Consider the following 24,815-nt stretch of genomic DNA (forward strand, 5'->3'; position numbering starts at 1 on the left):
CCACGTGTTCAACTCCTCTCTCTCCCTATTCCTCGCTTCGCTAGCACGTGGCACAGGCAACAACCCAGAGATAACAATTCTGTTTGTTCTCGCTCTAAGCTTCCACCCTAGCTCCCTGAATTTCTGCCTTAAATCCCCATCTCTCTTCCTACCTATGTCGTTAGTGCCTATGTGGACCATGACTTGGGGCTGCTCCCCCTCCCCCTTAAGGATCCCAAAAACACGATCACGAGCATGAATGGCAACATCCAATTCAGCCTGTGTCCGTGTGACATCATTCGAGTAACGAAACAATCATGCTCATTGGCATGTTAATGATGTCAATGGTCACTTTGCCAATGTAGTAAGGTGTTTGAGGGGATTGCAGTAGTTGCACTCACACCATGGTGGAATGCAGTTATCCATCAATGAAGACTCAAGATTTGTACCAATGAAGTTTTAATTACATTAAATATGGGATGTCTAATTCACCTGTGAATACCCATGTGTGTCAAGGTTTCTTTTTTATATATGTTTCCGTGTGCTCCCATGTGGCACATCCCCTGTGACAGCAGCTGGACTGGAGGTAGGCTGCTGATCATGATGCCCCTTGGCTTGGGATGAATTCTAAGATACTGAAACAGCCTGTGTATTTCCAGCATTTCTTGTTTTTATTTGAGTAACTCACCTCCTCACTGCCCAACGTCCATTAAGGACAGCCTGCCAGAGCTAATTCACCATGACTGCAGCATTTTTATCTGATCGGCAATAATCACTATCTTGTGCTGGGACCCCAAGCCCCATGTCTGATATGGTGTGTCCTCTTTGGCTCGTGGCTAGTTCCAGTGCCTCCTCTTCAGCCTGACTTAAAGGACACAGGTTAGGCACTCCGCCACCAGTCCTGGCCATCTCCCTCTTGTTATAGGCCTTCTTCTCCTTAAAGAGCAAGGATGCAGATATTAAACATTGCCAAACCTCAACATCACAGTTCAACGCCTGGGGAATGCTTTGTCTGGCATATTGACTCAAGCTTTCATGGGTTGACCTTTGCTCTGAGGTATCAACAAGGGAGGCTTGATTGAAATATGCAGCCAGCCATCTACCATCAATCTGCTATGACCTCCTCGTCTTTGAAATGGTGGTGGCACCCATGTGCATACTGTGTAGTGACAATCAGATCACACCAAGCAATTTTGGAACATGCCACTTCTGCTGAACTCAGGAGGTCATTGACCCTCTTCCTACACTGGGCCCAATTTCATCGGGTGACCCCATGGCTACTAACCTCCCCTCCGATCTCCGTCCAGGCTTGCTTGGTCAGGCAGGAGGACCTCTTCTTGCCATTGCTGGGGAACAGGACCTCTCACCTTTCCCTTGCAGCCTGGAGGAGAATAAGCAGGGAGGCATCACTGAACCGTAGGGCCAACCTTGCTCGGACCTCTGACATGATCAGAAGGATGCCCAGTGGGGCAGCTTGCTGAGTTTTAACTTTTTTGAACAGCACAGAAGTGTTGCTTCAGTGAGCTTCTATAGAATGAAGGGAACCATGAATGCAGGGCTGGCAGGCTTTTAAAGATGGTGCCAACACCTTGTCCTTCATCAGGTGATGAAGTGAATGCCATCTCCAGTTCTGCCCCTGCCACGTAATTGGGGGGATTGCCACCACCATTATGCAAAATGGCTGCCCGCCGCACAATTACAACAGCAGGGCCAATCACGGGACAAGCAGAGGCGTTGCCATTTTGCATACCCGCCGCCGTTTCAAGTGGCGTGATCATAAACTTCAGCCTATTGAATGCTGTTGCACTCCTTCCAAAGGTGAACATTCAGCAAAGCTAGGTGCAACATCAATATCACACAGCAGATCTGAATCAAGATGATCCCTGAGCCTGTTCGATCTCGTCCTTTCAGGACAGTGTCCTTTAGCTGTCAAAGGCCTAAGTATTGGGATTCCCTTCCAAACCATTTCTGTCTCTCGACCTCTTTCCTCTTTTGAGATGCTCCTTAAACCTCCCTCTTTGACCAAGCTTTTGATCACCTTTTCCAAATATCTCTGTAGTAAGAGTTTCTATAGATATTTTAAAAAGAAAAGAGTTAACAAAGTGAGCGTTGGTCCGATAGAAAGTGAGTCTGGGGAATTAATAATGGAAATAAGGAGATGGCAGAAGAATCGAACAAGTATTTTGCATCGGTCTTCACTATTGTAAATCAGGAAATGGAAGGGAGGGAAGAATTCAAGAAAATTTCAAACACCAGGGAAGTGGTACTGAGCAAATTGTTGGAGCTGCCGGCTGACAAGTGCCCGGGTTCTGATGGACTTCGCCCAAGGGTCTTAAAAGAAGTGGCTAGTACGATAGTTGATGCATTGGTTTTTAATTTTCCAAACTTTCCTAGATTCAGGGAAGCTACCATTAGTTTGGAAAATAGCCTATATAACTCCTTTATTCAAAAAGGGAGGGAGACAGAAAGCAGGAAACTATGGGTCAGTTAGCTTAACATCTTTCAAAGAGAAAATGTTAGAAGCTATTCTTAAAGATGCTATAGCAGGGGACTTAGAAAAATTCAAGGTAATCAGGCAGAGTCAACATGGTTTTGTGAAAGGGAAATCATGTTTAACCAACTTATTGGAGTTCTTTGAAGAAGTAGCATGTGCTGTGGATAAAGGAGAACTGGTGGATGTACTCTACTTAGATTTCCAGAAGGCATTTGATAAGGTGCCACATCAAAAGTTATTGCCGAAAATAAAAGCTCATGCTGTAGGGGGGGTAACATATTGGCATGGATAGAAGATTGGCTAGCTAACAGGAAACAGAGAGTAGGCATAAATGGGTAATTTTCTGGTTGGCAAGATGTAACGAGTGGTGTTCCACAGGGATCAGTGCTGGGGCCTCAACTTTTTACAATTTATATAAATGGCTTGGATGAAGGGACCAAAAGTATGGTTGCTAAATTTGCTGATGACACAAAGATAGGTAGGGAAATAACTTGTGAAGAGGACACAAGGAGACTACAAAGGGATATAGCTAGGTTGAGTGAGTGGGCAAAAATCTGGCAAATGGAGTATAATGTGGGAAAATGTGAAATTATCCATTTTGGCAGGAAGAATAAAAAAACAAGCATATTATCTAAATGGTGAGAGATTGCAGAGCTCTGAGATGCAGGGGGGTCTGGGTGTCCTAGTGCATGAATCACAAAAGGTTCGTATGCAGGTACAGCACATAATTAGGAAAGCTAATAGAATGTTATTGTTTATTGCGAGGGGAATTGAATACAAAAGTAGGGAGGTTATGCTTCAGTTATACAGGGAATTGGTGAGGCCACATCTGGTGAAGTTTTCCCCCAGAATATCATGGGTTATCTCAGCTCCTGTGCATTTCTTGCATTTGTTTTTTGATTTCAACATACAAGCATTTCATCTTTCTTTTCGTCATTGCTTGTACTGTGACTGAAATGCACAACTGATGGATCCTTTTATTAGTGATGTTTGGAGGGTTGAGGCAAAGGTAAATAAGGTGAGGGAATATGTGGCAAGGGTGTGGGCATGTGTTGTTTCCCAGTAGTGGTAATGTTTTAGTCTAAACTTCTAACACCTGTACAGTATTTACTGCAATATTTTAGAATCTTAAAAAGACGTTTCTCTTCATTCTTGGTGCAGAAATCCCACTGAAGTCTTTAAACAGTTAATTTACTAAAGTAGACCATAAAATTTATTAATTACAGCAGATTAGTAAATAATAACTGAAATATAAAGTAGTGGAAGGTTGCAGGACAACTTCTCAGCCAAAGTAACGAGCAGTGAATCTACAAGTTTTTTTGAATTTGGACCTGAAACTGTGGTTTAAATTGCCTATTTCTGATTTGTAATAATAAATAATATATTATATTGTAATATATTAGAAAGCTGCATGCAGCTATCATCTGACAAGAAACATCTTGAAATCTCCTCAAGCTGGTCAGTCATCCAATGCATAATATACGACCAAGCCATCAACGTTAAGCCTTGTGGAACTAATTATTCCCTCAGTATGTCCTCTGATGCTCTCTTACTAATCTGTGTATACATTCTAGAATTACATTCAGCACAGAAACAGAGCATTCGACCCTACTGGTCCATACCAGTACTTATGCTCCATACAAGCCTCCTCCCACCGTTCTTCATCATACTCGGCTTTAAGCGTACCATTTCCCCAATAGCATTAGGTAAACCTGCTGGCAATGTCTTTAAAAATTGGAAACGTTAACTGGCACGGTTCATAGTCCCTGCAGCACAACTTTGAAGATCACAAGATGACAGTTACATAACTGAAGAGGTATCATACTTGGCAAGACTGCAATATAAATAAATAAAGTTTGTTAGAAAATAGAAGATGTGCTGAAACAGGTGGACTGCAGAATCCCAATAGTAAGTAGGAAAGCAATTCTAGACTGTTTGAGATGAAAATTGTTGGTTAATCCTAGTAGGCAGGAATGTAAATGCACCTCTGATGGTTCAGTTTGCAAATGGATATCAGGTGTGGAATTGTACCATACAGACCAAAAGGGTCCCAGATCACTGCCCAATTTGTGTTGAGTTAGCTGATGTCAGTTGGGGTTGTAGTAGGGATGCTACTATAGGCTTCAGCACCGCTGATCTAGGGATAGAAAGAAAACACAGTCATTGCTCCTGAATGCTGTAAAGATGAACTGGGGACAGGACAGAATTGAACTTGGTTGTGAGGCCTCTCACAGCCAAATGGTCTTCCTTCTCATAAGTAGCCATTCTTGGTGTGTGCCTTTGGGTCACATATGAAGATAGGCTACTCGTGAGAGAAATAAGGGGTAACCGTAGGGTGGGGGTAAACTTGGAAGAGGAAAAAGAATGAGCTGAGTCCATTAGAAAAAATATACTTGAAATAAAGCCTCTTGCTCGTTTACTCAGTGCTTTTCCACCTTTGTGAATAACAATAAATGATTACACAAAGGACTGAATTGCTTAAAATAAATGTTTGAAGCTGAAGTTGTGTTTGTTTTTCTTCTTGGTTCCAGGATGTGCTGGGATTTGGGATAATCTTACCTGCTGGTTACCGGCCAAGGTTGGAGAAACAGTCAGCGTGCCCTGTCCAAAAGTATTCAGGCACTTCACGGATAAACCAGGTCTTTATTATTTTTAGATTGTTTGATGAAAGATGTGGTGTGGCAAGGGCTCAGATCCTTAAGAAGCCCTTTGTGAGGGGGCAAGACTCACTCTACATGGCATGTCTTTATAAATGTGTTCATGAAGATTTGTTACAAATAGCAACCCAAAGAAATCTTCATGAAGACATATAAGATGCCACTGAGCAGCAGCTAAAGCTATCCTTCTCCCCATGCACCCACCACCATCACAAAAGCTCTCTCAAGTGAGTTCTTTGGATCAAGCCCCCTTCCATAACTGTAGTTGTTCTGTATAACATGTGGTAAGCAAGTCTTGCAAATTCAGCCTTTCCACTTAGCCCGAGGTAATGTGTAAACGTGATGATTTTGTTATAATATTTTAACTTCCCAGAGTACAGAAAATGTTTTTATTACAATTACAATGTCCCTCAGACTGTCATTGTTTAAGAAATTATCAGCCCACTGCTCCGTTACCCCTGATTAGAGAAATTAAATTTGCAATGTTGGATTGCTTAGCTATAGGACTGGATTTTATGGGCCTCTCTGAAGTGGGGTTGGAGGCAGGGGGCCCATTGAATCACAACGGGGGGTGGAGGGCCCATCACCAAGCGATTTTCCCAGGGGTGGGATATGCCAACACTGGTCTTCCTGCCCAGAGGCCAATTGGGGCCCTTAAGTGGCCTATTAATGGCCCCTCAAGGGCCACTGCCTGCTGCCGCTGGATCTAACCAGTGGCGGAGGTGCCTCCACCACACGGGGAGGGTGTCTTGTAAAACGAGGTACCCTCCTTGTGTATTTGGAGGGGAGTTGGCTCCCTCCCTCATGGGCAATCTGTGGCCCATGGCAAAACCTACAACTCCATACCCCCCCTTTCCCCCAGACATCTTGCCCACCCTCCCACCCCGTCCTTGCCAGGGCCTTCCAGACTGACCTCAGCGACCTCCCCCCGTCACTTATCTGAGATCCAGGGTTCCAGCGCTGGGCCTGGGTCCAAGACTTCTGCAGGACTGGCAGTGGCCACTGCTCCCGATGGCGCTGCCGATACTGCTGAGCTGCCGGCCCTGTGATTGGTCAGCGGGTCTTGGAGGCGGCATCCCCGTCTTTAAAGGGACGCTAATCCCGGTGGGGGAATACTTAGTCTTCAAAACACTGGAGTATCACTCCAGGGTTTTGTGTGGGGGGAGGTGGGCACAAAAAGGCTGAGGTGGAGTTGCCCCAGCCTTTTCGGCCTGGCAGCGGGAGCCCCACCACCTCCACAAAACCCAGTCCGCAGTGAATGGCCCATTATCGTGTAACAAAGCTGCAGCCTTGCCACATGTTCCTATAGCAATGTCACTGTCACTGAGCAGTATGGCTAAGATTTCTCCTCTAATGACATGGAGTCAATTTTGCCTCAACCTGTAGGGCAAGTGGAAGTGGGATCGAGGACCATACCCAAGGAAACAAAAATGCAAAAATAACACTGGAGCAGTCAGGATGTGACAGAGGAGCAAAGAAAGAGACAGAAATTATAAATTTAAGCAATGATACATGACAGTATTCCAGAAGAATCATCCCTAGAGACAATTAAAACTAAAACAGCAAATAATAATGTGAATACGTACTGAACACAGAGAGAAGATGAAAAGCAAGTGATGGGAATAAACAATTAACAAGCAATCAAATCAAATGTAGCAAAGGCATTGAAAGACTGAAACACGAGAAAAAAAAGCAAGTTAAAGATAATTAAAATGAAAACAGTAATGTGGAACAGGAGGGCACAGCTTGGTTCCTGAACTTTGGCCCTCATTATCGCATTATCTCCTGGTGTGTAAGATATTCCTGTGAACCACAAAGGTAATAATCTCCAGATTATTACTTGAGCCACGTGCAAATTGACGTAGGGTAAGTAAGATTCAAGAGGTAAACGCATGGCTCAAAGATTGGCGTGGGCGAAATGGGTTCCGATTCATGGGGCACTGGCACCAGTACTGGGGAAAGAGAGAGCTGTTCCATTGGGACGGGCTTCATTTGAACCATGCTGCGACCAGTGTCCTGGCGAATCGTATAACTAGGGTTGTAGATAGGACTTTAAGCTAATTAGTAGGGGGAGGTTTCAATTGAAGAGAAGTTTAAAAAATCAAAAAGAAATGAGAGAGCAGAGGTACAGGGTAGTGAAGAGATGAACGATAATCAAAGTGTGACAGGAAGGGGCAGAAAATATAAGCAGAAGAGCGCAGCAGAAATTAGAACCAGAATGAGTAATAATGGTAAAAAGTCAAAGCTTAAGGCTCTTTATCTGAATGCATGCAGCATTTGTAACAAGATAGATGAGTTGACGGCACAAATGGAAATAAATGAATATATCTTGATAGCTATTACAGAGACATGGTTGCAGGGTGACCAAGACTGGGAACTCAATAGTCAAGAATATTGGACGTTCTGGGAAAATAGGCATAAAGGAAAAGGAGGTGGTGTAGCTTTGTTAATAAAGGAAAGTATCAGTGTGGTGGTGACTAGTGATATAGGTGCAGTAAATCAGATGTGGAATCAGTTTGGGTGGAAATAAGGAATAGCAAGGGGAAGAAGTCACTGGTGGGAATCGTCTATAGGCTCCCGAAGAGTTGCCTCACTGGAGGACAAAGTATAAATCGGGAAATAATGGAGGTCTGTAAGAAGGGTGCTACAATTGTCATGGGTGATTTTAATCTGCATATTGACTGGACAAATCAGATTGGCAGAGGTAACATAGAAGACAAATTTATAGAGTGCATCAGGGATCGTTACTTAGAGCAATACATCGCAGAACCTACCCGGGAAGGCTATTTTAGATCTAGTAATGTGTAATGAGGTAGGATTAATAAGAAGTATCGTAGTTAAGGACACAACATGGTAGAATTTCAAATTCAGTTTGAGGGCAAGCAAAATGTGACAGGAAGGGGCAGAAAATATAAGCAGAAGAGTGCAGCAGAAATTAGAACCAAAATGAGTAATAATGGTAAGAATGAGTAATAACGGGTCTCAAACCAGTGTCCTCAACTTAAACAAGGGAAATTACAAAGGTATGAAGAAAGAGTGTCTAAAGCGGGCTGGGAAAATAAACTAAATAAATGTCAGTGGCAGACATTTAAGGATACATTTCATTATGCTCAGCAAAAATTTGTCCCAGTCAAAAAGAAGGACTCGATGAGAAGGATGAACCACCTGTGGTTAACAAAGACGGTCAAGGAGAGTTAAAGGCCTGCTCAGGTCAAGAAAAAAAACCCCGACCCGAACCCAACAGAACTACACTGGACCCGAGCTCGACCCGGCCCAAGTCCTTCATTTTTTCCTGAGCCCGGCCCGACCCGACCACCGGAATGTTCACTTTACCTACCTTCCGATTCCGAATCGGTTTTCACTTTTTCAGTTTGTGCAGATAAGCAACAAAAAATGTAATTGGGCTTGAAAGGTTGTTTAAAAAGATGAAGATTGGAGCCACGAAGTCAGTGATTGTTTGGTCACATGTTAAACAGAAACCCAAGGAGTTGTGTCCAGACAGGTTGTGCCACACTGTACCAGTATCTGTATTGTTTAAAATAAACACAGCAATGGTCCGAAGGCTCAGAAAATATCATTATACATTACCTAGACTCCTGTTTTACAGGTTGAAATACTTGCTGCAAGTTGATCCAGTGAGCAGCTGAGATGCAGAGACCAGGAAGGTCCTGAGTGATTAATTATTATAAAATATACAGTATTTATATAAAAACTATAAAATGATCACTGTCGGGACTCTAGACTACACACATACAGTACTGTACTGTATGTGTGTAGACTAGAGTCCTGACAGAGATCAGTTTTTATTTTTTATATACATTTTATAATAGTTAATCACTCAGGACCTTCCTGGTCTCTGCATCTCAGCTGCTCACTGGATCAACTTGCAGCAAGTATTTCAACCTGTAAAACAGGAGTCTAGGTAATGTATAATGATATTTTCTGAGCCTTCGGACAATTGTGTTTATTTTAAACAATACAGATACTGGTACAGTGTGGCACAACCTGTCTGTACACAACTCCATGGGTTTCTGTTTAACTCGTGACCAAACAATCACTGACTTAGTGGCTCCAATCTTCATCTTTTTAAACAACCTTTCAAGTCTAATTAATTCTGCGTGTGTCAGACCCAGACCCAACCCGACCCGATCAGAGCCTGAAAGCTGGACCCGGAAGAGCAACCCGACCCGAACCTGACACATGTCATCGGGTCCCGTCGAGTTCGAGTCGGGTAACAGGCCTTAAAGGAGAGTATCCAATCAAAAACTAAGGCATACAAAGCGGCGAAAACTAGTGGTAGGCCAGAGGATTGGGAATTTTTTAAGAACCAGCAGTGGATGACTAAAAAGCTAATAAGGAGGGGAAAAATTGATTATGAAAGTAAATTGGCAAGAAATATAGAAACAAACAGCAAGCACTTCTACAGGTATATAAAAAGAACAAGAGTAGCTAAAGTAAGTGTGGGACCTTTGGAGGATGCTGGAGAATTGATAATGGGGAACAGGAAAATGGCAGATAATTTAAACCAATATTTTGCATTGGTCTTCGGTGGAGGACACTATAAACATCCCACAGATATCAGATAAGCAAGGAACTAATGAGAGGAAAGAAAATGAAGGAAAAAGTATTTGACAAACTAATGGGACTAAAGGCAGACAAGTTGCCAGGACCTGATGGCCTACATCCAAGGGTTTTAAAGGAAGTGGCTGCAGAGATAGTGGAGGTATTGGTCGAAATATTCCAGTGCTCACTGGATTCCGGGAGGGTCCCAGTGGATTGGAAAACTGTGAATGTGATGCCCCTGTTCAAGAAAGGAGGGAGACAAAAAGCAGGAAACTATAGGCCAGTCAGCCTAACATCGGTCGTTGGGAAAATGCTAGAGTCCATTATTAAGGAAGAAAAAGCTTAACGCAATCAAACAGAGTCAACATGGTTTTGTGAAAGGGAAATCATGTTTGACAAATTTGTTAGAGTTCTTTGAGGATATAACAAGCAGAGTTGATAAAGGGGAACCGGCAGATATAGTGTATTTGGATTTCCAGAAGGCATTCGATAAGGTGCCACATAAAAGATTATTGCACAAGATAGGAACTTACGTTATTGGGGGTAATGTATTAGCATGGATTGAGGATTGGTTAACACACAGAAGACAGAGAGTCAGGATTAATGGGTCTTTTTCAGGTTGGAAATATGTAACTAGTGGAGTGCCACAAGGATCAGTCCGAGGGCCTCAATTATTTACTATCTATATTAATGACTTGGAGGAGGGGCAGAGTGTAATATATCCAAATTTGCTGATGATACAAAAATAGGTGGGAGGGCATGTTGTGATGAGGACATAAGGAATCTGCAAGGGGGTATAGATAGGTTGAGTGAGTGGGCAAAAACTTGACAGATGGAGTTTAGGAAAGTTTGAGCTCATGCACTTTGGTAGGAAGAATCAAAAGACAGATTATTATTTAAATGGCGAGAGACTCCAAAAAAGTGCAGCAGAGAGGGATCTGGGTGTTCTTGTGCATAAAACACAAAAAGTTAGCATGCAGATGCAGCAAGAAGACAAATGGAATTTTGGCCTTTATTGCTAGGAGGTTGGAGTTTAAAAATAGGGAAGTCTTGTTACAACTGTACAGGGTGTTGGTGAGGCCGCACCTGGAGTACTGTGTACAGTGTTGGTCCCCGTATTTAAGAAAGGATATACTGGCATTGGAGGCAGTTCAAAAGAGATTCACTAGGCTGATTCCTGGGTTGAAAGGGTTGACTTATCAAGAACGGCTAAACAGGTTAGGCCTTTATTCATTAGCGTTTAGAAGAATAAGGGGTGATCTTATTGAAACGTACAAGATTCTGAGGGGGCTTGACAGGGTAGATGTTGAGAAGGTGTTTCCACTAGTGGGGGAATCTCGAACTAGGGGACATAGTTACAGAACAAGGGGACACTCATTTAAAACTGAGATGCAAAGGAATTTCTTCTCTCAGAGGGTAGTGAATGTCTGGAATTCTCTACCCCAGAGTTGTGGAGGCTACATCACTGAAAGTGTTTAAAGAGGAGGTAGATAGATTTTTGAAATATCGGGGAGTTGAGGGCTATGAGGAGCTGGCACGAAAGAGGAATGAGGTCTGGGGCAGATCAGCCATGATCTTATTGTATGGCAGGGCAGGCTTGAGGGACCGAATGGCCTACTCCTGCTCCTATTTCTTATGCTCTTACGTTGAGATAGCAAGGTTAGGGACGCTAGTCGGTCAAATCTTTGACCCAGCCCTGTTGAGTATCACTTACTGACTGGTTCAGAGGTGAGATTAAAACTGTTTGTTTGAGATGACCAATGCTTTTCGTATTTCACATACGTTAAACCGTCAAAGCACCGTCACAAAAGGAAAAGGTGGAAACAGCTCTGAGCGGTATTTTTTAGCCAGTTCTGTCAGCATCTCTTTGAAGAAAAGGCAGGTTAATGGTTCCATTATACACACTTGATCAGAATGGAAGCTCTCTGCTGACCAAGAACCTGTCTTTCATTTTCTACTGGCCAATAAACCCGTCGTCTATTTCCACCATTTTGTATCTTTTTTAAGATAGCTGACATTTGCAGTTTTTCTCCCCCTCTGATTGTTATTTGTTAGCACTACGGTTCCCAGGTTTGTGTAAAATGTCTATATCTTAAATATGTTAATGGCTTCATTAAGATAATGCACACAAGAGTTCTACACAGCTGTGTGAAGCAAGCTGCTTAAATATGCATATTGGGGTTCGACACAGGTTGCCTGCACTGTGCATATTCTGCCCATTTGGACCAGATGATAAAAAGCCTAATCAGTAGTCCTTATGGGAAGGAAGCTCAAGAAAAGGCCCAGAAATTTTGGGGGGAGGAATTTTCATGGGGTCAAGAGGAGCAGGATTGTGCCTCATGGCTCCACAAAAATATTGCGGCCCATTTCTGGCTCGTGCTCCCCCCAACACCACCCCACACCCCCCCCCCCCCAAACTCTGGGTCTTCTCTCTCTCTCTCCCGAGAGTTGGCCATTCACTATCATCCTATTTCCAGTGAAGCCTGTCTGAGGCCCACAGCATTCAAAGGAAGCCAGAATCTAAAAATGGTTCAGGTCTCCTAATGTTGGCCTTGCCACCGACTTCACGAACATTTCAACTGCAAGTCTAAAATTTCCCTTTTATTATTATATTGCTTATCTCCGATAAACCAATTCAGGATTTACCTCTTTTACAATACCCTAAACTAAAGTGTATGTAAATCCACTCTGCAGCTTTCTAGAATTGTTTCTCATATACCAGAATGCTTGGGTAAGAAGATAGGAACATAGAAAGATAGGAGCAGGAGGAGGCCATTCAGCCCATCGAGCCTGCCCTGCCATTCAATACAATCATGGCTGATCATCCACTTCAATGCCTTTTCCCCACACTTTCCTTATATCCTCTTTTGTCATTGCTTTTTAGAAATCTGTCAATCCCTGCTTTAAACCTGCTCAATGACTGAGCTTCCACAACCCTGTGGGGTAGAGAATTCCAAAGATTCACAACCTTCTGAGTAAAGAAATTTCTCCTCCTTTCTGTCCTTCCCCCTTATTTTGAAATTGTGTCCCCTGGTTCCAGACTCCTCACCAGGGGAAACATCTTAGCTGCACCGCCCCTGTCTATCCCTTTAGGTATTTTGTAGGTTTCAAGATCTGTAAGATCAGTAAGAGCTGCTATTTTTACTCAGAAACTGCCCTTTAAATGCTGGGGATTTCTGTTTTTGTTGCGGAATATGGGGCTCACTCACACAGGGTTTATGGATCACTTCCAGACACTCTTGTAAGAGTAGTTCTTTATTAGAATAATTTGAAATTTTACATGTACGAGTCATCAAATACAGAACAATGTTATCAGGATATCTCAGCATTTCAAAGCTTGACTTAAAAACTCTAACATTTGCCATTTGCGTATAAACTATTTAAAACATCAGATCAGAATAACATACTAAATGGCAAGAAAGAGGCTAACTTAAAATAATACCACTTTTTATTAATGGGGATCTGCTTACCCACTAAGGACATCATGCATGGGAGGGTGGCCCCTTAGTGCATTGGCAACTAATAAGCTTATCAGACATGAGGTTGCCTTAATGGGTTCGTCCAGATCAGACCTGCAGATGAACAGAGTTGTTGTTACGAGTGTTGGAACAACTGAAGCCTTGGTCATTCAGAACTATCTATACAATCACTTTGGCCATTCATTCATCTAAACAGTGTATTTCCTATCACATTGAGGTTCATGCATCAAACGGTTGTTCCTAGCTCAGAGGTTCTAGTGATGAAATCGCATACTGTGAGGCACTGTGCAGTAGTCACTTTGAATGTACCATCCATTTTAATATCTCTTGTTCTGTGTAAAGATCCTCTTTGTAGATACAATACAGAACACTCAATTTTCTTTCAGCTACAGCTGCCAGAGCAATCATTATGTGGATAGGATTTGGAGTTTAAGTTCTTTGAGAATAGTTTTGAACCCTGCCTGTCTGCTACTCCAGGCAACTGAGATAGTTCAGGCTGTTTTCAACCCTAAGTGAGAGTATGTTTGCAGTTGGAATTGTGTATATATACAGAGATCATTTCACACTAGTCTGTTTGAAAACTCAAAAGTTTTACTGCTGAAATATGTTTTGGTTTAGATTACACTGTCACTGGAATTGTGCAAGGCAAAGGTCATGGTCGGGGACATGAGTTTACAACCAGGCCGGATTGACACATCGAAACTCTGTTCTTGTAATGATTCTATCTGAAATGAGTTTGGACCCTACCAAACCAAACTCCATAATCACGGTTCAGCAATAATTGGCAATTACATTCAGGGCTGATTCAGGAGAGGGAAATAGAAATGTAATATTTATTCAATAGGGGTGTTTACGTCTATGGTTGGGCAAGGACTTTGTGAACAAATATTTACAAACTCTCTCATTAATTGGAGAGGGAGGAGAAGCTGTGAATCATTTAATTGTAATGGAGTCACGTATAAATAGTTTGATGTGGCCAAATGCAATTTACGTACAACAAATGTTAGGACAGACTGGAAGGGAATTGTCTCCTGTATCTAATTCATTTAAACTTGATAATACTTGTCACTGACGCCAAAGGGTGAAGGCTGTAGTGGGAGTCTCCCAGTGTAGAGCCTCCCTCGATGAAAGCACGCATTAGAGAATTGGATTTAGGAGTTAGTGTGCAAATTTGCTGAGAGTTTGCAAATACTTTTTCATGAAAGCCTTGCCCAACCACAAATTTATTTAAATATTTAAACAATCTAAAAGAAAATCTGAAGAGAATAATTTTAGATGTATTTACTATACTTCAAGTGGTGTTTTGTTGAAGTTGAAATAAGTAGTCAACATGATCAGAGGTAAATCCATTAATCTTTCTCCTATAGGGAATGTCAGTAAGAACTGCACGGTTAAAGGTTGGACAGAAACCTTTCCAGCATATGGTAAAGCCTGTGGATATCACACCAGTGAAGTAGCTGAAAAGGTAAGTACACAAGAAATGTGTGCCTTTTTGCTCCTATGGTTGGGCACTCTCATTCTGTTCTGCACTAAACCCTCCTTATCCATCATCTTACGTCCTCACTGAACAACATTGTGCTGCGATCTTCAATGGATCAAATTTAAAATCCTTGTTTTAATTTACAAATCCTTCTATGGCCTTGCCTCAACCCACCCGACCTGCATCATCTAGTTCTCTACCTCTGGCCTCCTGGACGAACCTGTTCCCTACATCAAGGGGGTCTGTTTGTCAGAGTTCCTCAGCTCTCCGCTGAACACATGACAGCTGATGTGAGGTCTACTGCAGCCGCTGAAAATGTTCCTAAGCTCTTCCGGCCAAAGTTAACTGATCCTAAAGCAGAGTGACTACCTTCAGACAATGTCTCCATAGCTCCCTCAGCAACTGAATACTGCAGCAGGAAAATTTCCAGTGGACCTTTCCCAGGCCTCCCATATTCCGTCTGAGCAGACTGGACCAGACAGGATCGAGGCCATCTCATTTGTCTGTACTTACAGGTGCTCCATCACAGTTCTAATGACTGAGTGGGCGGAATGGAATTTCAAGCCCATGGATAATTGTTCCGTCTTAAAGAGCAGCAACAAACCACTTGTCTTGTTAGACTTGTATTGATGAGCTAGTACTGAATGCAATATTTTAAAATTAAAATTGTGGACATTCAGTCCCAAAGCTTATTATTGTCTTGGCAGCATTCAAAAGATCAATCTGTTAATTAAGCTTGGAAAGAAAAAGTTTCAATCAGTTGTTGTGTAGAAAGCCATATTTACAACTACATGCCATTCCAGAGTTGTGCTGAATTAAGCTGATTAACTGCATTAATAGACATAATATGCATCAAGTAGGTTGTGTGAAGGACATGCAGCTTTTTATAGGAAAGTGAAGCAGAAATTCTGCTTCCAGTCTACTTATTTCACAGTACAATTTAAGTATTTCAGTTGAACTACAGTGTTAGTTGTAACATGATTTGTTTTGTTGTAGCAAGTATTCACAACTGGATGCCTTGTACGTCACTTAACAATCATCCACCAGTATCACTGAAAAGTCAATGGCAAACCCGCCTCCGCCTGGCCTGGAGATCCGGACCGCATTTTGCCGTCCCCAGGCACTTAATTGGCCTGAGGCGGGACTGCCACCGCATTGAGGCAGGAAGTCCCGCTTTATGGAGCTGCCAGCCAGTCAGAAGACCGGCAGCTCTCTGTCCCAGCAGCGCCACCAGGAACGGTGGCCACTGCCAGGACTGCAACCCAGCTGAAGGCAGAGAGACTGGAGAACGGGCAGGTTTTTAGGGCTTTGCCGGGGCCAATCGATCGGGCCCCAGAGAGGCATAGGTGGCTGATTGGGGGGACAGGCTGCATGTTGGGCATTGGGGGTGGTTGGGGCTTTGGGGGAAGCCCTCCATCGGACACAGGGTGCTGATCAGGAGGCCCTCCCCCCACCAGGCCGATGGAAAGCCGCTTACTTTTAACAGGCGGCTTTTCTCGGGCCTGGGACGCCCGCCAGTCAAGGTTAAAACCCCCGTGGTGGCGGGCAGAGGCTGTTAAGTGGCCGTTAACTGGACACTTAAGGGCCCTGATTGGCCTGGAGTGGGAGAGCCTTTTTTCGCCGCCGGCACCTTGCATAAAGTGGAGGCGGGAGTGGGTTGGGAAGGGCCTCCTGAGCCTCTCACTCCATTTTACGCACCCCCACCCCCCCCCCCGCCCCCCCCAGCCCCTGCCACTGCCCCACCACCATCCGGCTTTTTGGAGGGAACGTAAAATTCCAGCCAGTATCTTAGAATTCCCTACCTAACATCATTTCAGAGAGCACCATCATCATGAGCTCTGAAGTTGTTTCAGGAAAACGTGTACTCTATCCTTCTCAAGACAACTAAGGATGGATGAGAATGGCAGAAGGGATGGAGATACAAAACCTAATAATGCATCAACAGTCAAGAGTAGATGTTACAAAGATAACAAAAAGACAAAACTAAAGGCTCTGTATCTGAATGCACATAGCATTAATAACAAAGTAGACGAATTGATAGTGCACATTGAAGTAAATAAATATGATCTGATAGCCATTATGGAGATGTGGCTGCAGGATGACAAGGATTGGGTCCTGAATATTGAGGGGTATATGACATTCAAGAAGAATAGGAAGCTAGGTAAAGGTGGAGAGGTAGCACGGTTAATCAAGGATGGCAGTGGTGCAATAGTTAGAGATGACTTTGGTTTGGGAGAACTGGATCTAGAATCGGTTTGGGTGGAGATGAAGCATAATAGGGGAAAGAAGTCACTAGTGGGAGTGGTCTACAGCCCCCTAACAATAATGTAGGAGGAAGTATACAAAAAGAAATATTGGGTGCTTGTGATAAAGGGACGGCAATAATCATGGGTGATTTTCTTCTTCTTCTTTGGCCTCCTTGTCTTGAGAGACAATGGGTAAGCGCCTGGAGTGGCTATAAAGGCTAATTCTAGAGTGACAGACTCTTCCACAGACGCTGCAGATAACATTGGTTGTCGGGGCTGTTGCACAGTTGGCTCTCGCCTTGCACTTCTGTCTTTTTTCCTGCCAACTGCCAAGTGTCTTCAACTCGCCACTCTTTAGCCCCGCCTTTATGGCTGTCCGCCAGCTCTGGCGATCACTGGCAACTGATTCCTACGACTTGTGGTCAATGTCACAGGACTTCATGTTGCGTTTGCAGACGACTTTAAAGCAGAGACATGGACAGCTGGTTAGTCTGATATCAGTGGCGAGCTCGCTGTACAACGCATCCTTGGGGATCCTGCAATCTTCCATGCGGCTCACATGGCCAAGCCATCTCAAGCGCTGCTGGCTCAGTAGGGTGTATATGCTGGGGATGTTGGCCACCGTATCATATCACATGGGTGATTTTAATCTACATATTAACTGGAAAAATCAGATTGGCAATAGTAGCCCGGATGAGGAGTTCATAGAATGCTTTTGAGATAGGTTCTTCGAACAGCATGTTCTGGAACCAACCTCATCTTCTTCTTTGGCCTCCTTGTCTCAAGAGACAATGGTTAAGCGCCTAGAGGTGGTCAGTGGTTTGTGAAGCAGTGCCTGGAGTGGCTATAAAGGCCAATTCTAGAGTGACAGACTCTTCCACAGACGCTGCAGATAAAATTGGTTGTCGGGGCTGTTACACAGTTGGCTCTCCCCTTGCGCTTCTGTCTTTTTTCCTGCCAACTGCTAAGTCTCTTTGACTTGCCACTCTTTAGCCCCGCCTTTATGGCTGTCCACCAGCTCTGGCGATCACTGGCAACTGACTCCCACGACTTGTGGTCAATGTCACAGGACTACATGTCACATTTGCAGACGTCTTTAAAGCGGAGACATGGACGGCTGGTGGGTCTGATACCAGTGACGAGCTCGCTGTACATCCTTGGGGATCCTGCCATCTTCCATGCGGCTCACATGGCCAAGCCATCTCAAGCGCTGCTGGCTCAGTCGGGTGTATATGCTGGGGATGTTGGCCGCCTCGAGGACTTCTGCGTTGGAGATATGGTCCTGCCACCAGATAGAAGGTTATATTAGACTTGCTATTGTGTAATGTGACAGGATTGATTAATGACCTCTAGGTAGTAGTGACCACAATGTTTGAATTTTACATCCAGTTTGAAAGAGAGAAAAGTGAGTCTAAGACTAGTATTTTAAACTTAAATAAGGGCAACTATGTGGGCATGAAAGATGAGCTAGTTGAAGTGAACTGGGTTACTAAGCTAGGAGATAGATCAATAGAGAAGCAGTGGCAGACATTGAAGGGGATATTTCAGAATACTCAGGGTAAGTATATTCCTCTATAAAGAAAAATTCCAAGGGGAGGACCCACCATCCGAGGTTAATTAAAGAAGTTAAGGAAAGCATCAAACTTTAGGAAAAAGCGTATAATTGTGCAAAGATGATGGCAGGTCAGATGATTGGTCAAAATATAAAGAACAGCAGAGAATGACTAAAAGGTTAATCAGGAGAAAGAAATTAGAGTATGAGAGGAAGCTAACTAGAAATGTAAAAATGGATAGCAAGAGTTTCTACAGATATTTAAAAAGAAAAAGAGTAAGTAAACTGAGTGTTGGTCCTCTAGAGAGTGAGAATGGGGAGTTAATAGTAGATAATAAGGAAATGGCGGATGAAATGAACAATATTTTGCTTCTGTCTTTACTATGGAGGATGCAAAAAACATTCCAGTAATAGCTGTAAATCAGAAGGTGGAAGGGAAAGGGGAACTTGGTGAAATTACAATCACCAGGGATGTGGTACTGAGCAAACTGATGGAGTTGCGGGCTGATAAGTCTCCGGGTCTTGATGGGCTTCATCCTAGGGTCTTAAAAGAGGTGGCTTATGAAGTAGTAGATGCGTTGGTGTTAATTTTTCAAAATTCGCTAGATTCTGGAAAGGTTCCATCAGACTGGAAAATGGCAAATATAACCCCTTTATTCAAGAAGGGGGCAGGCAGAAAACAGGTAACTACAGGCCAGTTAGCTTGGCGTCTGTCATGGGGAAGGTGTTAGAATCCATCATTATGGAGGCTATAGCTGGGCACTTAGAAAAACTCAAGGTAATCGGGAATAGTCAGCATGGCTTTGTGAAAGGAAGATTGTGTTTAGCCAATTTATTGGAGTTCTTTGAATGAATAACATGTGCGTGGATAAAGGAGAGACCGTTGACGTACTGTACCTGAATTTCCAGAAGGCATTTGACAAGGTACCACATAAAAGGTTATTGCACAAAGTAGGAGCTCATGGTGTAGTGGGTAACATATGAGCATGGATAGAAGATTGGCTGGCTGGCATAAATGGGTCCTTTTTTGATAGGCAGGATGTGACAAGTGGAGTCCCGCAAGGGTCTGTGTTTGGGCTTCAAATTTTTACAATTTATATCAATGACTTAAATGAGAGGAGCAATAGCATGGTAGCTAAATTTACAGATGACACAAGGATAGGTAAGAAAGTATGTTGTAAAGGGGACATAAGGAGGTTGCAGACTGATATAGATAGGTTGAGTGAGTGGGCAAAAATATTTTTTTTATTTGTGGGATGTGGGTGTTGCTAGGCCAGCAGTTAATGCCGATCCCTAATTGCCCTTGAACTGAGTGGCTTGCTAGACTATTTCAGTTAAGAGTCAACCACATTGCTGTTGGTCTGGAGTCACATGTAGACCAGGTAAGGACAGCAGATTTTCTTCCCTAAAGGACATTAGTGAACCAAATGGGTTTTTATAACAATTGAAAATGGTTTCATGGTCACCATTAGACTAGCTTTTGATTCTAGATTATTAATTGAATTCACATTTCACCGTCTGCTATGGCGGGATTTGAACCCATGTCCCCAGAGCACTAGCCTGGGCCTCTGGATTACTAGTCCCATGACATTACCACTATGCTGCCACCTCCCCCCGATCTGGCAGCTGCAGTATAATGTGGGAAAATGTGAAGTTGTTCACTTTGGCAGGAAGAATTAAAAAAGCAGAGTATTACTTAAATGGAGAATGACTGCAGACTTCCGAGGTGCAGAGGGATCTAAGTGTTCTAGTGCATGAGTCACAAAAAGCAAGTGTGCAGGTACAGCAAGTAATAAAGAAGGCTAATGGAATGCTATCCTTTATTCCGAGAGGAATTGAAAATAAAAGTAACGATGCTATATTTCAGTTATGCAGGGCATTGGTGAGACCAGATCGCGAATACTATGTGCAGTTTTGGTCTCCTTATTTAAGGAAGGATGTGAATGCGTTGCAGGTGGTTCAGAGGAGGTTTACTAGATTGATACCTGGAATGAGTGGGTTGTTTTATGAGGAAAGGTTGGACAGACTGGGCTTGTATTCACTGGAGTTTAGAACAGTGAGGGAAGACTTGATTGAAGTATATAAGATCCTGAATGGTCTTGACAAGGTGAATGTGGAAAGGATGTTTCCTCTTCTGGGTGAGTCCAAAACTAGGGGGCACTGTATTAAATTTAGGGGTCGCCCTTTTAGGACAGAGATGAGGAGAATTTTTTTCTGTCAGAGGGTTGTGCGACTTTGGAACTCTCTGCTTCAGAAGGTGGTGGAGGCAGGGTCATTGAATAATTTTAAGGCGGAGGTAGAAAGATTCTTGTTAGGCAAGGGAATCAAAGGTTATTGGGGGTAGATGGGAGTGTGGAATTCAAGACACACAGATCAGCCATGATCTTACTGAATGGTGGAGCAGGCTCGAGGGGTCGAATGGCTCCTAAATCGTATGTTCGTAAACTATCTGTGCACTTTCCTTTTTAAATACTGTGGGTAATTCCGAGGCAGGAAGGTGGTCTATCTTGATTTTCATGTCAGGGCTTCATTGACATGCTGGCTGACTTCCCGACCAAATCAGCAGGAGGTCGGCAGGAATCAGTGAAAAGTCGGATGGCTCAGAGGCCGAGGTAAGTGTGGGGATGGTGGGCAGTGGTTCCAGGCAGGGAAGGCTCAGATTTTCCTTGTGGGGCCTGGAGTAACATTCCTGCTCCTCCTTTCCTGAAAGGAAAGAAATACACTTCCAGTGATTAGCCTCTGGTCTGTTTTAGCCTGGGTGGGAATGGATCACCTGCTTCTGAGAATTAGGGGCACAGTGTCCGGATAAGGGGTTAATAATTTAGGACTGAGATGAGGTGAAATTTCTTCACTCAGAGGGTTATGAATCTTTGGAATTCTCTACCCCAGAGAGCTGTCAGTTGTTGATTTTAGGAACATAAGAACATAAGAAATAGGAGCAGGAGTAGGCCATTCGGCCCCTCAAGCCTGCCTGCCATTCAATAAGATCATGGCTGATCTGCCCCAGGCCTCAACTCCTCTTTCACACCAGCTCTTCATAGCCCTCAACTTCCTGATATTTCAAAAATCTATCTACCTCCTGTTTAAATATTTTAAGCGATCTAGCCTCTACAACTCTCTGGGGTAGAGAATTCCAGACATTCACTACCCTCTGAGAGAAGCAATTCCTTCACATCTCAGTTTTAAATGAGTGTCCCCTTATTCTGTAACTATGCCCCCTAGTTCGAGATTCCCCCACTAGTGAAAATATCTTCTCAACATCTACCCTGTCAAGCCCCCTCAGAATCTTGTATGTTTCAATAAGACTGATAGATTTTTGGACAGTAAAGGAAGCAAGGGATATGGGGATAAGGTGGGAAAGGGAGTTGAGCTAGAAGATCAGTCATGATCTTATTAAATGGTGGAGCAGGTTTGAGGGGCCAAGTGGTCTACCCCTGCTCCTATTTCTTATGTACTTACATTTTTATGCTCCATGCTCAGGACAGCAGGGTCCCGATAACATCACTGGGGTGTGGTCTGCTTATCTAATGAAGGATGGTAGTGGCTTTGGAAGGGTGTCCTTGGTGCCTTCAATTTAAAACTACTAGTTGGTGGGATTGGGATGAGGTTGATGGGGGTGGGGGGAGGTGGTCCGTGGGTTTGCTTCCTGCTCCATTTTAACTGCCTCCCTGCCCTGCCCTCCCCATCTCCACTAGGGAGTTAAGATTCTCACCCAGTGCCCTTTACCAATGGAAGTCTCAGGTTCCCTGCAGTTAAAATTTACTCAACAAATCAGTTCCATTATGAAGTTTTAATCCAGTTAACATAACACTATTTCTAAATCTACCACGGTTTAAAAATGTCATTGTAATCATGAAAATACTGAATTTTAAATCGAATGCTCTTTTATGGTGCAATCTAAATTTTAATTACATATGTATCTTCAACATGCCTTTCTTGTACTTTTTTCAGCTAATTATCTTGCTTTGTGTTTGATTAAGCACATTCCTGAATATTCTATATTGCCATTCAGATAACTAACAGAGATAGAATTGAATCCAAGGTTGTTAACATTGTTTATTCCAATTCTCTGTCCCCCCTCTGTCTTCTGGGCACTGACTAGAGTTAGATTACTGCTCCACGGGGCATGCCTGTCTTCAGTAAACTTCCTCAAGTGACCATTCTTTGAGTGACCCAAAGGAAATGCATGTAGGGCAGGCTATTTGATCGTGGAAGGCATCAGAGATCAGCTTGATGCCGTTCTCACCCAAGAGCCACAAATATACATCTCTCCCAATTTTTATTTCAATTGAGACAACAGAAATAACAAGCATGGGAGATATAGAACGGCTTCCCAACTGGCTGTCACCCATTTGACAATGTCGCACAAAGTCAAGAACTACCCCACACTTGGTTGCAGGGATCAGTGGTTAAACGTCAGAAGTAGGCACGATGGCTGAATTTGCCCAGCCTAGCACTGAGCCCAGTTGCCAGGTTGGTGGGAGATTAATTAATTCAGTGCACACAAAACCAGCAGAGGTGCTTGTCAGGTTGTCAGTTTTAATGGACCATAGTCACATACAGTCATAGACTCATAGAGTTATACAGCACAGAAATAGGCCCTTCGGCCCATTGTGTCTGTGCTGCCCATCAAGCACCTATCTATTCTAATCCCATTTTACAGCACTTAGCCCATAGCCTTGTATGCTATGGCATTTCAAGTGCTCATCTAAATACTTCTTAAATGTTGTGAGAGTTCCTGCCTCTACCACCCCTTCAGGCAGTGTGTTCCAGATTCCAAGCACCCTCTGGGTGAAAGAAGTTTTCCTCAAATACCTTCTAAACCTCCTGCCCCATCCCTTAAATCTATGCCCCCTGGTTTTCCCTGCCACCTCCGTTAAGGGAAAAAGTTTCTTCCTATCTATCCTATCTCTGCCCCTCAATTTTGTATACCACAATCAGGTCCCCCCTCAGCCTTCTCTGCTCTAAGGAAAACAATCCGAGCTTATCCAGTCTCTCTTCATAGCTGAAATGCTCCAGCCCAGGCAACATCCTGGTGAATCTCCTCTGCACCCTCTCCAGTGCAATCACATCCTTCCTATAGTGTGGCGACCAGAACTGTACACAGTACTCCAGCTGTGGCCTAACTAGTGTTTTATACAGCTCCATCATAACCACCTTGCTCTTATATTCAATGCCTCAGCTAATAAACGCAAGTATCCCATATACCTTCCTAAGCACCTTATCTACCCGTGCTGCTACTTTCAGTGATCTATGGACAAGTACACCAAGGTCCCTCTGACCGTCTGTACTTTCTAGGCTCCTACCATCCATTGTATATTCCCTTTCCTTGTTAATCCTCCCAAAATGCATCACCTGACACTTCTCAGGATTAAATTTCATTTGCCATAGCTCCGCCCATTTTACCAGCCCAACTATATCATCTTGTAATCTAAGGCTTTCCTCCTCACTATTTACGACACCGCCAATTTTTGTGTCATCTGTAAATTTATTGATCATACCTCCTATATTCATGTCTAAATCAGTAATGTACACTACAAACAGCAAGGGTCCCAGCACCGATCCCTGCAGACTGGTCACAGTCTTCCACTTGCAAAAGAAATCCTCGACCATCACCCTCTGCCTCCTACCACTAAGCCAATTTTGGAACCAATTTGCCAAATTGCCCTGGATCCCATGGGCTCTTACCTTCTTAACCAATCTCCCATGCGAGAACTTATCAAAAGCCTTACTGAAGTCCATGTAGACTACATCAACTGCTTTACCCTCATCTACACACCTAGTCATCTCCTCACAAATTTCAATCAAAATGATTAGACATGATCTCCCCCTGACAAAGCCATGCTGATTATTCTTGATTATTCCCTGCCTCTCCAAGTGGAGATTAATCCTGTCCCTCAGAATTTTTTCCAATAGTTTCTCTACCACTGATGTTAGACTCACTGGCCTGTAATTACCTAGTTTATCCGTACTACCCTTCTTGAATAATGGTACCACATTCGCTGTCCTCCAGTCCTCTGGAACCTCTCCTGTGGCCAGAGAGGATTTGATAATTTGTGTCAGAGCCCCTGCAATCTCCTCCCTTGCCTCCCATAGCAGCCTGGTATACACCTCATCTGGGCCTCGGGATTTATCCACTTTTAAGTCCGCTAGAACCGCTAATACTTCCTCCCTTTCACTGCTAATTTGTTCAAGTATATCACAATCCCCCTCCCTGATCTCTACACCTATATCGTCCTTCTCCATAGTGAACACAGCTGAAAAGTAATCATTTCAAACCTCACCTATGTCCTCTGGCTCCACACACAGGTTGCCACTTTGGTCCCTAATGGGCCCTACTCTTTCCCTGGTTATCCTCTTTCCCT

General features: G+C 43.5%; 1 protein-coding gene across 2 annotated transcripts in view; it reads left to right on the plus strand.

Moving 5' to 3' along the window:
• vipr2 (vasoactive intestinal peptide receptor 2) overlaps positions 1-24,815 on the plus strand; it is a 168,542-nt gene that overhangs the window by 22,140 nt on the left and 121,587 nt on the right. The window contains exons 3-4 of one of the 2 annotated variants that reach the window (XM_068014986.1): positions 5,005-5,112; positions 14,540-14,637. In XM_068014986.1, coding sequence (XP_067871087.1) covers positions 5,005-5,112; positions 14,540-14,637 — 206 coding nt within the window. The remainder of the gene's footprint in view (positions 1-5,004; positions 5,113-14,539; positions 14,638-24,815) is intronic. The other variant, XM_068014987.1, reaches the window with a different exon arrangement.

Source organism: Heterodontus francisci, chromosome 2, assembly GCF_036365525.1.
Source record: "Heterodontus francisci isolate sHetFra1 chromosome 2, sHetFra1.hap1, whole genome shotgun sequence".
Classification (NCBI taxonomy): Eukaryota; Metazoa; Chordata; class Chondrichthyes; order Heterodontiformes; family Heterodontidae; genus Heterodontus; species Heterodontus francisci.